The sequence below is a fragment of the Pezoporus wallicus genome, unplaced genomic scaffold (assembly GCF_028554395.1).
Source record: "Pezoporus wallicus isolate ANWC-B61680 ecotype Strahan unplaced genomic scaffold, APGP_CSIRO_Pwel_v1 contig_4816, whole genome shotgun sequence".
NCBI lineage: Eukaryota > Metazoa > Chordata > Aves > Psittaciformes > Psittacidae > Pezoporus > Pezoporus wallicus.
Genome location: NW_026640990.1, coordinates 2392926 through 2409686, shown reverse-complemented (window position 1 = coordinate 2409686; position 16761 = coordinate 2392926). Strand labels below are relative to the sequence as shown.

The window sequence follows — 16761 nt, the reverse complement described above, 5'->3', positions numbered from 1 at the left end:
TACTGCATTTTGTGTTGTTTACCCCTTAGGAGTCACACAGAAGATAAAACACAACAAAATAAGCCATAGGTACTATCCTTGTAATAAAAAGAAACCGCATACTACAACAAAGAAGGCTGAATTCAGGAGCCAATGATATTTAATGCATGCAGAAATCGTACAGCTACACTACTCTATGGACAGCCAGTGAACAACATATATTAATTTGAGAAAAATTGACTTAAAAGGTGACTCAATCTGAGTTGAGAAGGGACTGTGTATCAAATCTCAGCTTTGAACTAATCCTTGTACATTTTGATGGGCTGTCATGAGGGTTGTGGCTCTTGCTACATTTTTACCCTTCCAAAGCAAAAGAAAAAAATAATGAAAAAATCATTTTATTACATGCACAGATGGTAGATTTTGCTAACGTCATATCCAAATAATTTTCTTCTCTAATGTGCTCATGCATATGAATGTTAATGCCTCAATGCACTTAAGTCACAGAACTTCTCAGTAACAAGAACAAATTAAGAGATGCTACAATATAGATGTCATAAAAGTAGAGTTGAAGAGGGTGTGGAATCACAGATCTCTTCGTTTGCCATTGATCTCTAATATATGCCACATTTTTAATAATGGCAACTGAATAGATGGAATGCAGTCTTGATTTTCAGCTGTGTATTCTCATTTCTTTCCCAGAAAAATGTCCTCAGGAAATATTTGCTTGCCTGCTTGCTCAATTAGATAGGAGTAATTAGGTTTCATTTTAAGCCATGGTTGAAAGGCATATGCCAACATTCAGAAAGCATTTTAAAAGGCTCTAGACTTTTTGAAGCCCTGGATTTCCCAGAGGCACACACTGGGCAACACCATCAATGAAAGTGAAATGTAAAGACAGACAATGGGGGTTCTAGCACTGGCAACAACAGTGTTTTGTCCTGTGCCTGAGCCAAGCTCTGCCCTTTAGCACTGCTGCCCTGCTGCACAGGCTCCAGAGTATTTCCTATAAAATTTCTTCGATGTGGTCTAAACAGGGAACACTCTGGAAAGAAAAAAAGTCTTGAGTTTTCGTCCTTGCTCATTCACTTGCATCTTTCTTACACTCCTTTTTAGCCTTTATTTTTTATGGATGAACTTAATCGAGTTATTTAATGACTGAAGCTTTTGCTCACAGGCCTTACGTAATAATCCTGATAATTATTTTTTATCACACTCATTCATACATGCCTCCTGCCAACGTGCCTGAGGTGCTGCACAGACACTGCAAAACAGCACAAATTAAACATAACAAAAGAAAATCCAATGACGTATTTAGAAAGGCATGTATGATTTTAACGAGAAAGTCTGTTTTCAAACATGAGAAATTTCAAGGCAAAACCACTGCAAATACAGAGGGATTCCTGTGAGTTTCTTGCTACCAACCCTATCAAATGCACTTAGCTACAGCAGATGAAACCTTTGTTCATTTCCCTCCAGCTGGCATCTTCAGAACACTTTCCTCATTTTATTTAAAATATTTTTAGATTGTTTCTGGTTTGTATGTAACCTGGAAGATCTCTCTGTTTTGAGAGCTACAGAGCTATTATAATATGGTCATTTCTGGCTATCATCTTTAAAGCAGTTAAACTGACATCATGCCACATAAGATACCAAAACAATTGTTACTCTGTTACACAGAAAGGGAACTGAGACAGAAAGGACACTAAGCTTGCCAAGATCAAACAAAGCTTGTGAAATAAAAAGAATTTGCGCTCAAGTTGTCCAAGTGACAGACTATCACCCCATCTAAGCTGCAGTACATCTTCAGCTGTCACTAAAACACATGAAACTTGGGGATTAAAATGCAAATAAGGAACACCTTAAGAAACAACACATGTGGACTTAAAGGCAAATATGACTGCATTTGTATCCAGTCCATGACTACATATATACAGATGCCTTTCAAAAACATCTACAGCATGTGCAAATGTTAAGGATCAATTTGATGAAATCTTTAAACTCTTAACTCCTGAATTTGCAAATTGCCTACTGTTTTAACATCCTTTTTTTTTTTCCCCCGAGATTCTTAATATCTTGCCAGACAAGCTCTCCAAAACCTGAGTTTCCAAATATCTGTGCAGCTACTGAACTGCATGTAGTCTGCTTGTTAACAAGAAATGAAGCTGGAAGTTAAGTCACTGCTAATTAAACTCATAATTACAAGTGGAAGGTCAGACAGCAGATCCAAGGGCTGTATGAAAATGTAATAAAACAAAAGAAAGAACAAACTTGAATGCAATAATTCAGTCCTTACTTGGCAGACTGACCCATTAGAAGACTTCTCAGCTGTATACAGTTCTGAAGGCAAATATTAGAATAATGAATGCAAATCACTTCGGTTTAAACAAGTTTGTCAAGGATTAGCACAGCCTCTAAACATTACTTGGGTTTCTATTGAAAAAAAAATCAAACCAAACAAAAAACAACCAACCAAACAAACAAAAAAAAATTAGAAAGATAAAAGGAAAAAACAACCCACAACAATTAAGAATTGCCCATTTACAAAGTTAGAACATGAATCACGGCTTCCTAGCCTGAGCTCCCAAGCGGCTGCCACTAGCACATCCTCACAAAATGCCTTCTTTGTTGGAAATGGGTAACATCTCATTCCTCTGCTCCTGTGCAGTTCAGAAATCTGCTTCAGAGTTCACTGCTCTGCCTGTGAATCTCCATGAACGCAGAAATCCAGAGGTAAACCACTGTATTGCCTTTATTCCCTTGTTGTAAGGTTGAAGCAGACAGAAGATGGGAAGATCACAAGGTAATTTAGGCAGATGGCTCAGAGCAGCAGTATTAAAAGAGCAAAGGTTCGCAGAAGTACCAACTACTAGCAACTGGAAAGTGGCTGGAGGACAGCCAAGGAAGCTTCACACTATTTTCTGCTTTCCTTGATCTCCTGAAAAGCCAGAGCTTTTGATATGGGTCTCAAACTCCACGTTCTGACCTTCCCCACTGCTCTGTCACACTGGGACGAGTGATGGGCACACAAAGACACGTGAGGAGCAAGGCAGCACATGCAGCCGTGCCAGACCAGAAAGCCAGTACTTCTCCCAACACTATCCCAGTTGTGAAGAAGCCCTTGGGGGTTTGGGAAAATCCAAGGAGAAGGATTTTTTTTCTTTCCAGGATTGGCACGTTTCCAACACAGGATCTGGACACCTTGACAGCACAGCACTTACTAACCCATTTGGAATTTAGGAAGCTTCTGTTAGGAAATACAGAAACACAGGCAGCATACCAAAAGTGCTTCCTGACATGGCTCCTGCTTTGGGTATTTCACCTTTCTGTGAGCCATAGGCTGTCCCTGAGATTCATGGCAGGGTGGAAATGCCTTGTGAGATTTTCCAATTCCAAATTAAAAAAAAAAAAAGATTCCCTCATGAGCAGGCTTTCATCTGACATGCTAATTCTAAAAATCTGCCTTCCAACTGTTCAACTTTGCTTCAGTGAATGCCTCACCGAGCCCTTTCTAATAAATATCATTTATGATTTCTGTAACACACTTGTTTCACAGTGAAACTGTGGAGGTAATGACGACTGGGTTGATTGACACCTAGTTATTCAATCAAACATATTCCTATCCTGCTAGTCACAGACCACACATGCCAAATTTGATGCTGAAACAACTTTTATCAAGCATTTTGGAGAGGGCTTGGGAAGAAAATCAGCCTTGTAATCAAAATCTTAACTATGTTGCAGCTACTGCGGCAACATAATCCTATTTTCTGTCCTGCTGGCAATTTAGTAGCAGCAGTGCAGAACACCAGAGAACTTCTCTATGGAGGGAGAGATAACAGCACACGTTTACCGAGAGGATGGGGGCTTGGTTTCTTAACAATGGAAGTATACACAGGTGTATTTGGCAGTTCTCAGTTGGTGGGCAAATTTTTATCTATAGCTTATTGTGCCTCTTTGGGTGGGAAAAATGGATTTCACAGAAGTATTCTTTTCTGGGTCCCTGAAAGATATGTGGGCAAGACGAGTGGCAGATTTAGAAAGGCAAAAATAGACACCATCATACAATGCAGAAGATAAGTAGTACTGGGAGCCAAGACATCGGGCCACAATGCATCTTGTAAAGCAGTAATTTACTTTCTGAGGAAAAATATTTGTTCTAAACCTGACACAATGTTTAATAAGATATTCTTCCTAAATTGTGGGGACATGAAAATACCTTCATCATAGCTTAGAAATTAAGGCTCAACAGAGCTTCTGGAGAATCTATTTCTTTAGTCCATATCCTCTTCCCTAAGGCACTACTAAGCTTCTCTCTCTCCCCCCCCTCAGATTCCTCACTGAATTTCACCCCAATTTTTGTACTCCTCTGAACTGTGCTGAGTTTTGGGAGGTGCTCAGTAGACCAAATGGACAACTTCTTCAGACATGAAAGAACTAGAACTTTCAGATTTTTTTTAGAAGATCATTTATTCAAGCTTTCTGGATGGCTACTTGTGTCTTGGATTTCAAGAGCAAATTCTTCATTGAACTTAAACCTTATTCCCATTACAGCCAGATCTCACAGATACTCTGTGGTAGTTTTACTCTATTTAGCTTCCCACGTAATTTCCAAAAATTACTTGCAGTTCCTACTTCTATTACTGTTAAACCCCACTTATTTTGGTAATACTAACAGAAAATTAATTTATAACAAAGCTTGTTATGGTTTTGGGCTGGTTTTATTATTATTATTGTAACTTTATATCCTACAAAGCATTATATTACCTGCAAGTACACATTGGCAAATTTAACACTGGAAATGCTATTAAACTCATGTTTATGAGAAATACACTTATTTATATCCTTCTGTGCAGATACCAAAGAGAAGGCAAAAGCAGTTTCTTGAATGCCAGCCTCACCTACATGCCAATTCCTCCGTTTCAGGAGCAAACCACAAACATTACAGTCTCAGTTTTGCAACCCCAGAACAGACTGACAGGGTAACTGTGTCACTCTCTAGCACCTAAAATCCTTGGCTTAGCATCTTGCAGGAGAGCCTGTGTAGCACTACCCATCCTCTGGCCACCTCACCATTCCATTGCCATCAGATCAAATCTGAGATATCAGGTACTAATCCTGTCAGCACTGACTGTGGATCAACGACCCTCCCAGTACTCCATGTCAGTGTGAAGGTGGAAATTTTGTCCATGTTTTAAGAGGAGAAAATAAAAACATACTTTATCCTTTAAATTTGCTGAAGGAAAACAAATTACACATAGACAAATTGCCACCAATCAACCAGCAGCTCTCTGTAGCTGCTCAGAGGCCTGGTTTGTTGAAAATATTCTCATTGGGTATGGATTAGCAAGCTAACAGCAGGGGAAAGAAGTCAAAGGTGCAAGATAAATTGTGTTTGTTACAGAAGCTGTAATTTATCGTCACAATATTGCCAACACAATTGTAGAGAATTATATATAAATTTAATAAAACAACTGCTGTATTACATCTATTATCCTGGAGTCAGGTTTGGTTATCTTTTCCTCCTTGAGAAGATTTTTCTGCAAATAATGCCACTGAATCTGGCCATTTATATTTTAAAAGACTGTCTGTATTACCTTATGTGCAAATAATAGTATAAACTACAGCATATATCAAAATACTGAGAACATAAAATTACACATTGAGGAAGTGAAATCTTATATAGTTCCCTAGAGGTGGCAGTTCCCTCTGATGTTCAACAAAGAAATAGAGACAGCTGAAGCAGTGAGAGCTCTTGTTAAACAAAATATGTATAAACCTGAAAGACCTCTCTTCTGCAAAAATACACAGTTAAAGCGCCATTGTTCCCCTTCATGCACCTGTCAAAACTGCTTGGGGGATGTTGAAGTGAAGGTGAAGATGGGGGAAGAAGAAAAAAACAGCCACTGCAAATAAGCAGAGTATTTTATTAGAAAGTTATCTCCTTTTTGCAAGAATGGGTGCTGAAATGGATAATACCTTTCTGTGAAATCCAGGTTTCCAGCTTCATGTTAAGAAGAGGCTCTTACCTTATGGGATTATCCATCCTTGATACTGTGAGAAAAGCTGCTAAGTTTGCTGTGTAGGAAGAGCACACGATAAGGGTGAAGAGCCACCAGCTTCCCATTACAATGCGCATAGCTACAGAATTTACAGGAGATTCTCCCCCTACAAATAAACAGAGAAAATGAGGGTGTCTCAGCAGCTTCCATTTACGATCACTCACTCTCTGCCCTATTATGTTACATGTTTTGGAGCTACCTCTCTGCATTTCTGGTTCTCCTCCAGACTGCCCTTTCACTGTGAGAAAACCACTGCTTCCATGAAGACTGGTAATTTACAAACATTTTCTCCAGTCAGTCTCTTGCCCTGGCTACTGTTCTGGAAAATCATCTTTCAAAGTATTTCCCTTGGGAATTTTTTAGGATCAAACCTACAGGACATGAAAAATGTTCTAAATAGAGTAAGTTTAATGGTGAAGCACAATTAATAGGCAGGAATTAAATCATTACAGTGTTCAGAATATAGTAATATTCTATTTCCAATGACCATTTCAGATTTGGAAAAAACCCACAAAGCTGTCCAACGGCTTGTGTGTTATCTGTGCTGTATTTAAATCTGCAAAGACTGAAGCATTAGTGTCATTACTTGTTACTCTATACAATATTTTAAAAAATGTGAAGATTTCTTTCTAGCAGGTTTCAAGCACATTATGCTTGAACATTGTTGGAGACTAGGTCTTACCATACAGCTAGCACTAGTCACTTCAGCATATGTTTGTGCTGATCATATCTTACTACACTTAAACCCAACCAGGATGCCACCTTAATAAGACAAGGGACCAAGTTTCATAGCACTAGTAAGGATTTTTCAGCTGAAGCTTTATAAGCTTCCAATCACAATGAAAAAATGTAGAAAAAATTAATAACCTACCCATATGCTATCATTCAACAAAACCTGCCTTCCAAGAATAGCACTAAATTATAGATATGGGACAAAAACTGTGTGAGCAGATTTTGCAAACAATTATTTACAAAAGTAACTTTGTTAATGATAGTAATCCTACTGAATTCAATAGGATTAGTCCTATGCGTAGAGATTGCTGAGTGTAAAGTTAGCTTCACAACCACGGATCATTTCCCTATTCACTTCAAAGAACACACTACAAAAAAAAAAAGTCTCACATTAGTTCAAAAACACATAAACTTCTAAAATTAAATTTAAGCAGTTAGGGAAGATGCTAGCCTCAGAGTTTGAAAAGCAATTCTGCAACAAGCAGCTCTGTAGTTTATCATGTGATAATTTTCCCAAAGTGGGAAAGCCTGCTAGGAGTGTTTTTTCTGGACTTACCGAGAGACAGAAAAGGAGAACATACTGCTTCCCCCACCTCAAAACTTACCTACCTCTTCTCATTTTTCATTAGCTGGGCTAATAAAACACGTTACATCCCTGCACGCGCCTTCTCTTTGATCTTTAGACCATTCTGGCCAAGACTAACATGTCCTGAGCTGCTTTACCCAAGGCTGAACTTTTCTGAACTTAAATCAGAGGCGTTTATAAAAGTGAGTACCTTGCTGAACAAAGGCGCCGTAAACAACCCAGATGGCACTGTGGAGGGTAGAGGAAGCAGAAGGGCTCGGCTGGGAAGCATTCTGCGCCCTGACTGCCTGGATCCGGTTCAAGACAAATATCAAGACACCAACTATAGGGATGGCTGCAGCAATGCAAGCCCACACCGCAAAGTCGAAAGGAGCAAAGAGAGAGAAGATGTTGATTTTCTCTTCAGGCTTTTTGATTAAGATCCCCACGGAATAGTCCATGTACCGCTTGCTGAAGTCCACAACACTCTCTCGTTCTGGTGTTATAGTGATGGCTGAGATGGCTAGGTCTGCTCTCTGTGAGACAAACGCAACAGATCAGATCTCTTCCTTTCACCATGAATTTGGCCAGCGTGAGCTTTAAGGAGAAACATTTTACGAACCAAGTGACTCCATGCATTTTTTTCTATAACTTAGAAGAAATTTAAATAAATTGCCTAAAAATAAAACCACAATCAGTTTTATAATTTGAACATTGGTTAATTGCTGTGGTCTAAAGCAGAGTACTGAAAAATAATATGTCACTATCTGGAACAAAAAGCATCACTCTGATTCCTCTCTGGAATGAGTACAACTTATTTCACCTTTATTTCTCATTTGTTTTCCAGAGGATGCCTAAAATTCCATACCATATAAAGCTGGTGCACTGCAAGCTGTAAGAAACATCATTTATTTAGCTTGAGTATTTGATAGCAAAGTGCAAAGAGCTAAGGTTTGTTGTTCTCCCTGCAGAACTGCCTACTTCATATTTATGATGGGATTTCATATGACAACTGGGGGGGGCAGATTTTGTTGTTTTTTTTTTTACGATGAATAAAGTGATTGCATAAACTAGTAATTGGAAGAATGTATCAAAGGCAACTTAGCACCTGAAACTGCTTTGACCTCAACATTTAAAGCAGTTAGGTTTTACATGTAGAGGGTCATTAAAGAGTATGCAAACTCAATGACAGCTAAAACAGGAGTTAGTAAATAAGATTCCCAAAGCTTTTGAAGAGCTGCAATTATATCATGAATAATGTTACGTTTTAATAAAAAGAATTCTCTTAGAAAAAAAAATAGAATGTACTTTTTGTTTCCTATCTCTACCTTTTGTTTGGAAAATAAAGCAAATGTTAGATGAGGGAGGTCTGCTTTGAAATCCTTTGGAGTCAGTGGAAAACCTAGTAGCAGAAATAATTTTAAAAATACTATAATAGATACTTTGTTGCTTCAAAGAAAGCAATTTCCAGAGAAATTTAACAGGATTTCTTACCCCATTTTCAAATCAATAAGATTCAAACAGCTTATGTCAATGCAAAGTAAGTAAAAATTCCTCTATACTACCTAGCACCAACCAAGAATATCCCATTATCGAACACACATTTCCTACAGTTTTAATTGCTTTTATTTCTTCCTAAACAACTACTTACAAAATACTGAGCTGCCTACATACTAGTTAATGAGAAAGCTTTCATTTTCAGTAACAACTCCACTGCAGAAGAGTAACCTTTTCTATAAAGGGCAGCCACATAGAATATTAATTCCTTTGATTCTCCTTTTTATTAACATTTGTCCCATACCAGATAGCAAGAACATGAACCAAATATGCTCTAATTTCATTCTCTGGGAAATTCTAAGCTAGGAATTTTCCCCATTTACTTCAATGGAGTTCACACTCCTGATTTGAAAGGCTGTAATTAAGAAAAGAAATTTGGTCCTCTCTGTTTTAAATGAATGAATAATCTTGAGATCAGTTTAAATGATGGTCCTTCAAAACACTTCTTTATGGTATATTACATGGGGCACTTTTCCTGTTTTGGAGTCAGGCAGCTGGTAATTATCACATTGCCACAAAGTGACCCAAAGCAAGTCACACCTACAAACAAGCAGCAAAGACATGACAAAAATGAAAATAACAACATTTTAAGAAGAATATATTATTTTTAGTCTTAACTCACACACACATACATGTCCTTTCTTATTCTTACAGCTATGTAAAAACAGAGATTTACGCTGATAAAATTGATGTTGAGTTGGAAGTAAACAGAACAACAGACTTTCTAGTTCTTACCCTGTATACAGTTCACACTACACTCAAACCACCCATGGCTCTGAAGTGTTCTGCATTTGTGCTTTGATCCTAATTCATTCTCTCAGAGTTTGGAAGATTACAAAGCTTTGACACCCTACTCCATAGAGATGGGGGGGAAGGGTTATTGTTTTTGTTGTTCTTTGTTTTAAATGCAGATTCTTTTTCTGTGTACCTTGTTAATTAGTTCTCCAATCATGCCATTCCAGGAGCTGTTTTGGAGCTGCTGTCCATATTTGCCATCAGGAGCCTGATATATCTCATACTTGAAGCCCAGATTCTTGGCAAGTGCATCCAGGACATCAATGGAAAATCCTTTATATCGTTTTGGTTGCCCAAGAATGTTCTCTGCCACCATCACAAAAGGTTCTTCCTGAGAATAAAAGAGTATCTTAACTGATAATAGAAACAAGATTTTCAGTTTGCTTCTCTTAGTAAAAGAATGTTTCCTGAGTTAACTCTGGACAGCTTGGCACAGATTTTGAGACAAAAACTGTAGGCCATGAGGGATACTGTGTGGCATCCCAACTAGACACTAGTGTCTCAGCACCTGAGTCCTATCTGTAGCCTTGTGTTTTCCATAGCTCTTGAGAAGAGGCAGAGACTCCAGAAAATAATTCAACATCCTCTAGCAGCTTCCGGGTGCCTACAGAATGAATTACTCTCTGAAGTACCTGCCTCTTCTCACCAGCTATAAAAAGGCAACAGACACCTACCTTACTGTCCTAACTAGCTGTCTAGAATATATGTATTAAGCTGTCTAGAATATAGCTATTGTTAAGAACACAAGTCCAAGATAGGAACATTACTGTCCATCTATCTCAGTCCATATTAGATTTAGAAAGCCATTTTTTACAGATAATGATTAGTCCAGGAGACATACTAAAACAAAATTTAATGAATGCTGCATAAAATGAATATTTTAAATTGTGAAAATTCAAAGAATAACCTTCACAGGTACTGGTCCTGGAGTATTTTAAATTAAAGTACGTTTTGGGACGACCAAGGAAATGCAGCATTTTGTGTTATGTTTTCTGTCAGGTGTGGGCATCCTGTTCTCCTGCAGGGGAACTCAAGGGCTGCCCGCAGCACAAGGCTGGCTGCCTTTGAAACCTGATACTGATATTCTTATGGAAGGGATCTGCTCACCTCCCATGTAAACTGCAGCACAATCTCGCCTGTCACCAGGTAAAGCAAAGAGAACTGGGGGTTGGAGGAAGACCCTTAATGACCTTATGCGGTACTTCTTATTTGTACCATGATTCAGAAAAAGAGAAATTAAAAAAACCCACACATAGGAAAACCTCAAACCCACAGCAAAAAAACAACCAACCAACCAACCAACCAACCAACCAAAACCAAACCAAACCAAAAAAAACAAAACAAAAGCAAAACAAAAAAACCCCAACCAAACAAAAACCAACCAAAAGACCCCATTCTGCAATCTGCAAACAGCAATATTTTAGGCAGGAATGCAGCCAAGCCCCAGTTTGCCCCTAATTTAGCACTTAGCTGAGAAGAGCTCTGTTACCACTCTGGATACTAACAGACAGTCCCAAAAGTGTAATGATTTTTTGGAAAGACTATGCCTTTCTAAAAGATATAGTTTATCTCAATGGGAATTTATGAGCTTGATGGAGGAAACACTTGATTAAATTTTACAGCCTGCAGCATACAAGAGCCAAGATTAGATTATCATAATTGGCCCATCTGATCTTAAAATCCAGGAAATGCTGGAAAGTGCATATCTGAGTTAGAGTACAGTATCTGGAATGCGCCCCTGGGCACTCGGGCTGCGTGCTGGTTTCATGCCCAGTAAGAATTACAATGCAGAAAACCAGCATAAGCAAACAAACAAATGCTCTGTATCTCTAACAGTGCACAGCTTCACATAAAATAATAAAAGGCCATCATGTATCTTCCTTGTTTATGTAACTGATCATCCAAAAATACAGTACTGAAAATTATAGGGAAAAATACTGTGGGAAATGCTCAAAATACTCAGGTCCTTTTTAATTTGAGAATTTTGTTTCCTGAACTCAAACAGGATCATACCAAGACAGTAACCACTTTGAGTGTCAATCCTTGTAAGTCATTGCCCAGACGTCGTTCTTGTAGGCTACCATTCAGTCCTTTCTCAGAGTCCCACGTTGCCAACTAGAACAGAAAGTATAGTGAGTATGAAGGACTATTATGCAGAAATCTTTTAGTATTTATATAAACACTTAACAGTAGCTCGACTGAAATAGGATGAGAGATGTGTGGCTTTTTTTAATGCAGAGTTAGAATTAGTTAGATTCAGAGGACAAACATATACAAGTACCTTGCCCGAATGTATTTTCATCAATGCCTGTAACAGAACAGCTCTATTACTTGTAGTATTTGTCATATTATTTCACTTAGATCCCTCTGATACGACATTTCTCTCCAGAGTGTTTATATTGTCTGACAACCCTCAGGAATATCTGTGAACTCACTATCCCATATTTCCCTCTCTGCTCAGATCCTCTCCTACTTTTCAAATCACTCTCTTATTATTAAAAACTAACCATTTTTTGCTGCTGCACAACATTGTCACTCACGGATAGTCGTAAAGTCTTGACACGGATTCTGTGGTGTCAAACTGTCTCCTCTCTCCCTCGGACTTAGAATCATAAAATCATAGAATTGCTTCAGATCCTATCTTAAGTCCTGTTTTCTCTGTTCTTGCCCTATCTCTGCCTCATCAGTAAAACAATAACAGGCTCCTGATGATAAAATAATCTTACATATACCAGTACTTTATGCATCTGCTAGAGGTACCTGAACACATAATTTCAGGATATATCCCTGGAACATTACATCTAAATATTTTATTTTTTTCAACTAAAGATATTGCTTTAAAAATCAGTTTTACTGCATTTTCTGAAGAAAAAATGCAGTAAAATTCAATAGAATAGGTTCAGTAGAAAAGTCATTCTTGAGTGACCTTTGCATTATTCAAACTAAATATGCTGTTCAGCAGCAACAGCTGTCAGACACTCCTTTTGCCTTCAAACAGAATCCACGGTGTCGTTTTGTTCAGAAGAGTCATAAATAATATCAAGCAGAAACTGTTTCCTGCTTTTTTTCTTTTTTTTTTCTGGCTTTACACCAATACTATGCTCACATATGTGGAAGCAGTGTTGTTAGCTGAAGGCACGCCCTGTAGAAATTAAACACAGTCCAAGATCTGTGAAATGTGGCTTCATCCTGCCAGAAGCTAATTTTCATGTAACAAGTCAAAACCTTCTTGGAAAGAACTTATTTCGCTGAAAATGCCTATGGCTACACGTCCTACATGATTTATTTCTATGACTTCAGTTTTAACCTAAAGCCTCAAAAATGAAACCAACAAATAAAATGTGACGGGAGAGATCTGTATAGTTTTATTTTTGTTTTGTTGCACTAAACTGATAAACAGAGAACTAAAAAAGAACAGAACAGTCAGTAAGTATTTGGCCATCATAACTATCACGACTGATGAAAATTATTCTATACTCACTAAATCTTCAAAGCTGAGAACACAGGAAAGAATTAAGCTATACCTCCTTTTAAACCAGATGTTCTAGGGGATGGAGGAAGAGAATGAATGAATAAATAATATTCGGCTTTCTAATGACAATCCTGAATACCGAAGTATCTCAGACTGAAAACTCTCCCCCTGTGATGACAGTTTGGAGTGAAAGATGAGCATCCAAACATTAAAGTGTCTGTATCAATACAGGTAGATACCTATAGCCATTGTATCTTTTAAATCTGAATTTAAATGCTGGCTATAAAATATGTCCAGATGTTTCTTAGATTTTGCTATTGCCAAACCAAATTAATAAATTTGTAATCTGACATAAATCACTGTGGTTCAACAGACTTCAAACACCAACATGAGTGTGTGTGGCATATATTTTGTCCAAATCTGTAAAAGAAAATTCACTCTCCAAGCCTTTTCAGCTATCATGTCCAGCAAGTACATGATAAAGATGCATGAAAGGTTTTGGCCAAAATAGCTTCCGCAAGCTACAGATGGTGATTAATTTTTTATTTAAAAATGGGAAATGTAACACATTCATTTATTACTTCACCACTGATGGACTAGCATTTCAATTCTTTCTCCCACTCCTTTTGCTTTCAAAAACTATCTGGTTTCATATCAAGGCCTTTGACTTCCTGAATACCCTACATTTTACATTCTGCATTAACTCTAAAAATTCCAAAAAGGAAACGGAGACATGCCAGTGGAAAGCCATAAATATATTCCTTTTATTCAAAAGGAGCAAGACAAAGATTCCTCTTTTATGTAGTAGGTGTAAGTGCAAGGAAAAGGACCATATTTCAATGAAACACAGAATTCCATAGTGTTCTCTGTGGAGGCACAGACATTTCAGTCTCTAAAAAAAGCAAACTATGCACATAAAGTCGGTAAATGGAACATGAGAAAAATCATTTCCAGAAGGGATTTTTCCTGTGTGTCCTTGTGCTTCAGAACATTTCATTTGTTCAGAAGTGTGCCAATTTTAACTTCCACATCTTGCAGACAGAATTTTGGTTATAGGACCAATGTATTTACAGATATAGCTATCAATTTCAGACAGCTGATCTGTCAAGTTCAACTGATTTCCAGCACTGTTAAACACAATGAGTACTGCTGTTGAGGCTGTTGGAGTTTCATTCTTTGGAGAAATATGTACCAAGCTCCTACCAGAAGTCTGAAGCCAAAGGCTGTAGCACAGCCATAAGCTAATAGGAGAAAAAGGGCTTTTAGATCTCATTACGACAAACAATTACTCGAAGAATTAGCACTTGTGTCATGCATTTAAAAAATCTGGAACAAATATGTAATGGCAGCCTGGGTGTTTGGGTTCTTGTTTTTTATTTTTAAGTTATTCAGTTCTGGGTGTTAAAGTTTTGAAAACAGCTACTTTATTAAAGCCTTTCAACTTAAACTTTCTTCCTAACTTCTCTTTCTGAAACAGACATATTGCAGGGAATCATACAGTTCTAGCCATACATCAGAAGCTCACTCATCCAATAAAGACAAACCAGAGGAAACAAATGTGAAATTCAGACAAAAAGGTTATTTGTTGGAAAATTCTGACTGATCTGATTCTGAAAGACCTGACTGATCTTTATCAATATTTACTGTGTTTTCAACCAGAACTGCAGTCACAATTTTATCATAGTTTTTAACCTTTACAAGCGATTTGTATCTCCAAACACAACTACTCAACACACAAGCAAAAGAATTACATGGCTAGACAAACTAGGAACGTCCAATGATAAATTATGTCATCCAAACCAAAGTATGACTCTCAAACCTGCTGGTCAGGACTTTGTACTGATACGTGTCAGGAACTTCAAAGAAAAACTGATGTCAATGTAACTTCAGGGTTCCTGAGTTCCCATCAAAAAAACTAGAAGTCAAATTTTTTTCAAAGGACTTTCATAGCTTCATTAAGGATGCAGCTGCTGGATGCCCAACACTTACTTGAGTGATTAGCTCCCCAGGGGAAATCATATTGAGATGTCACGGTAAAGTCACACTAGAGAATATCAGAAAGAACTCTGCAGAAGTGTGAATACCCTCATCAGCACAATGAGGCAATCCTTCTGCTTAAACAAATCAAGGCTGCATTAAGCACTGATTTGCAAGATTTAATACCTCCTGTGAATTTGATCAATTAGATTGAGATCCTGCATGCCAGTTCCTTTAGGAGATTAAACTGATGATCAACTCAGTTATTTGTTACACATCTGTTTGTCTGCAAAGTCTGCACGTTCATACTACTCTACTACACAATAATTAAATATTCGTTGAATCAGGAACTTAAATTTAGTTTTCCTAACTCTGCTGTGAATGTTCACACCACTGGACTATGGCAAACATCTTAGGCCCAAAACAAATGGAGATGAAAATTATCCCAAACTACTAGTAAACTCATGAAAATTGACATTACCATAAAAAGTTAATATTTAATGATTCTATCATAACAGTGAATGAGATCATCTACACTGTTTTAGTTTATGGTGCAGTAGTTACTGTCTAAAAAACCATGTCACTGCTATCTAGTGTCATTGTAAATATGATATCATGTTAAACATGATCTATTTTTCAGGGAAAATCTGATTCCCATGAGAAACAAAATGCGATAGTTTTCAGCAGATGTATAGTAATGTTTGAAAGTGCTACACTCAATCCAGAAAATGCACCTTCTATTTTACCAAAATCCAAATGCTTTTATGTGCTGACTCCTTTGGAGCTAAGGTTACACTTTCCAAAGAAATGAAGTTCGGGATTTCCAGCCTTGAAACCTGATAAACATCTAACAGTCAGGAAACTGAAGAGAATGCAAGGTAGTTCTCATGCCAGGAGACAGAGACACCTATATCAGGCCAGAGCACATTTTCTATGAATATGAAAGCTGTTTTGTATATGGACTTAAATAAATTAATTTATGCCACTCACAGTCTGATAATGGTTTTAGATTAAAGTTGAATTGAAACAGATTTCACTTCATTGACAACTTCTTTCTTAAAGTCAACATAGCATATATCAAATATGGTGTCCTTGTACCATCTATGCTTTGTGCGTTGGGCCCTCACTCCCTTTGCCGGTCTTGCAATATGGCTAAACACTTACTGAAACATTTAACATTGTAAAAGCAGATTTTAAGCAAACATGGTAATAAAAAATACCAAACAAAATGTGAAAAAGGAAATTAATGTTTACAAGAGACAAATATGAAATAAGGTAGTGGCCCATTAAATAAATGGAGCAAACTGGACACTCCTCTGTTGCAGTTTTAAGGAATAAAAGGAATTCTATTTAAATATAAGAAAACAAAAAATTATATTTAACAATTCTTTTTTAAATGCAGTATATCAATAATCTAAAGAATTTCCTGTCATTCAATATTCACAATAAGGTATTAGTAGGACTCACACATTGGATTAAGTGTCATTCTTGAGGAACTGACATGATTCCCTGAAACATAATTTGCATTTTTATGACTGGGGTTGCCTTGATGTTATCAAAATCTTTTAATTTGAAATATGGGATCATAATTAAGAAAAAAACCCCAATCAAACGTTTTGGACTGT

General features: G+C 37.4%; 1 protein-coding gene across 4 annotated transcripts in view; it reads right to left on the bottom strand.

The window, feature by feature from the left end:
• The window catches only part of GRID1 (glutamate ionotropic receptor delta type subunit 1), a 592171-nt gene that overhangs the window by 42165 nt on the left and 533245 nt on the right, over window positions 1–16761 (bottom strand). For all 4 annotated transcript variants that reach the window (XM_057421472.1, XM_057421471.1, XM_057421473.1 and 1 more), the window contains 4 exons: window positions 11701–11802; window positions 9821–10018; window positions 7547–7871; window positions 6006–6144 (listed from right to left, as the gene is read on the bottom strand). In XM_057421472.1, the coding sequence (XP_057277455.1) occupies window positions 6006–6144; window positions 7547–7871; window positions 9821–10018; window positions 11701–11802 (764 nt within the window). The remainder of the gene's footprint in view (window positions 1–6005; window positions 6145–7546; window positions 7872–9820; window positions 10019–11700; window positions 11803–16761) is intronic.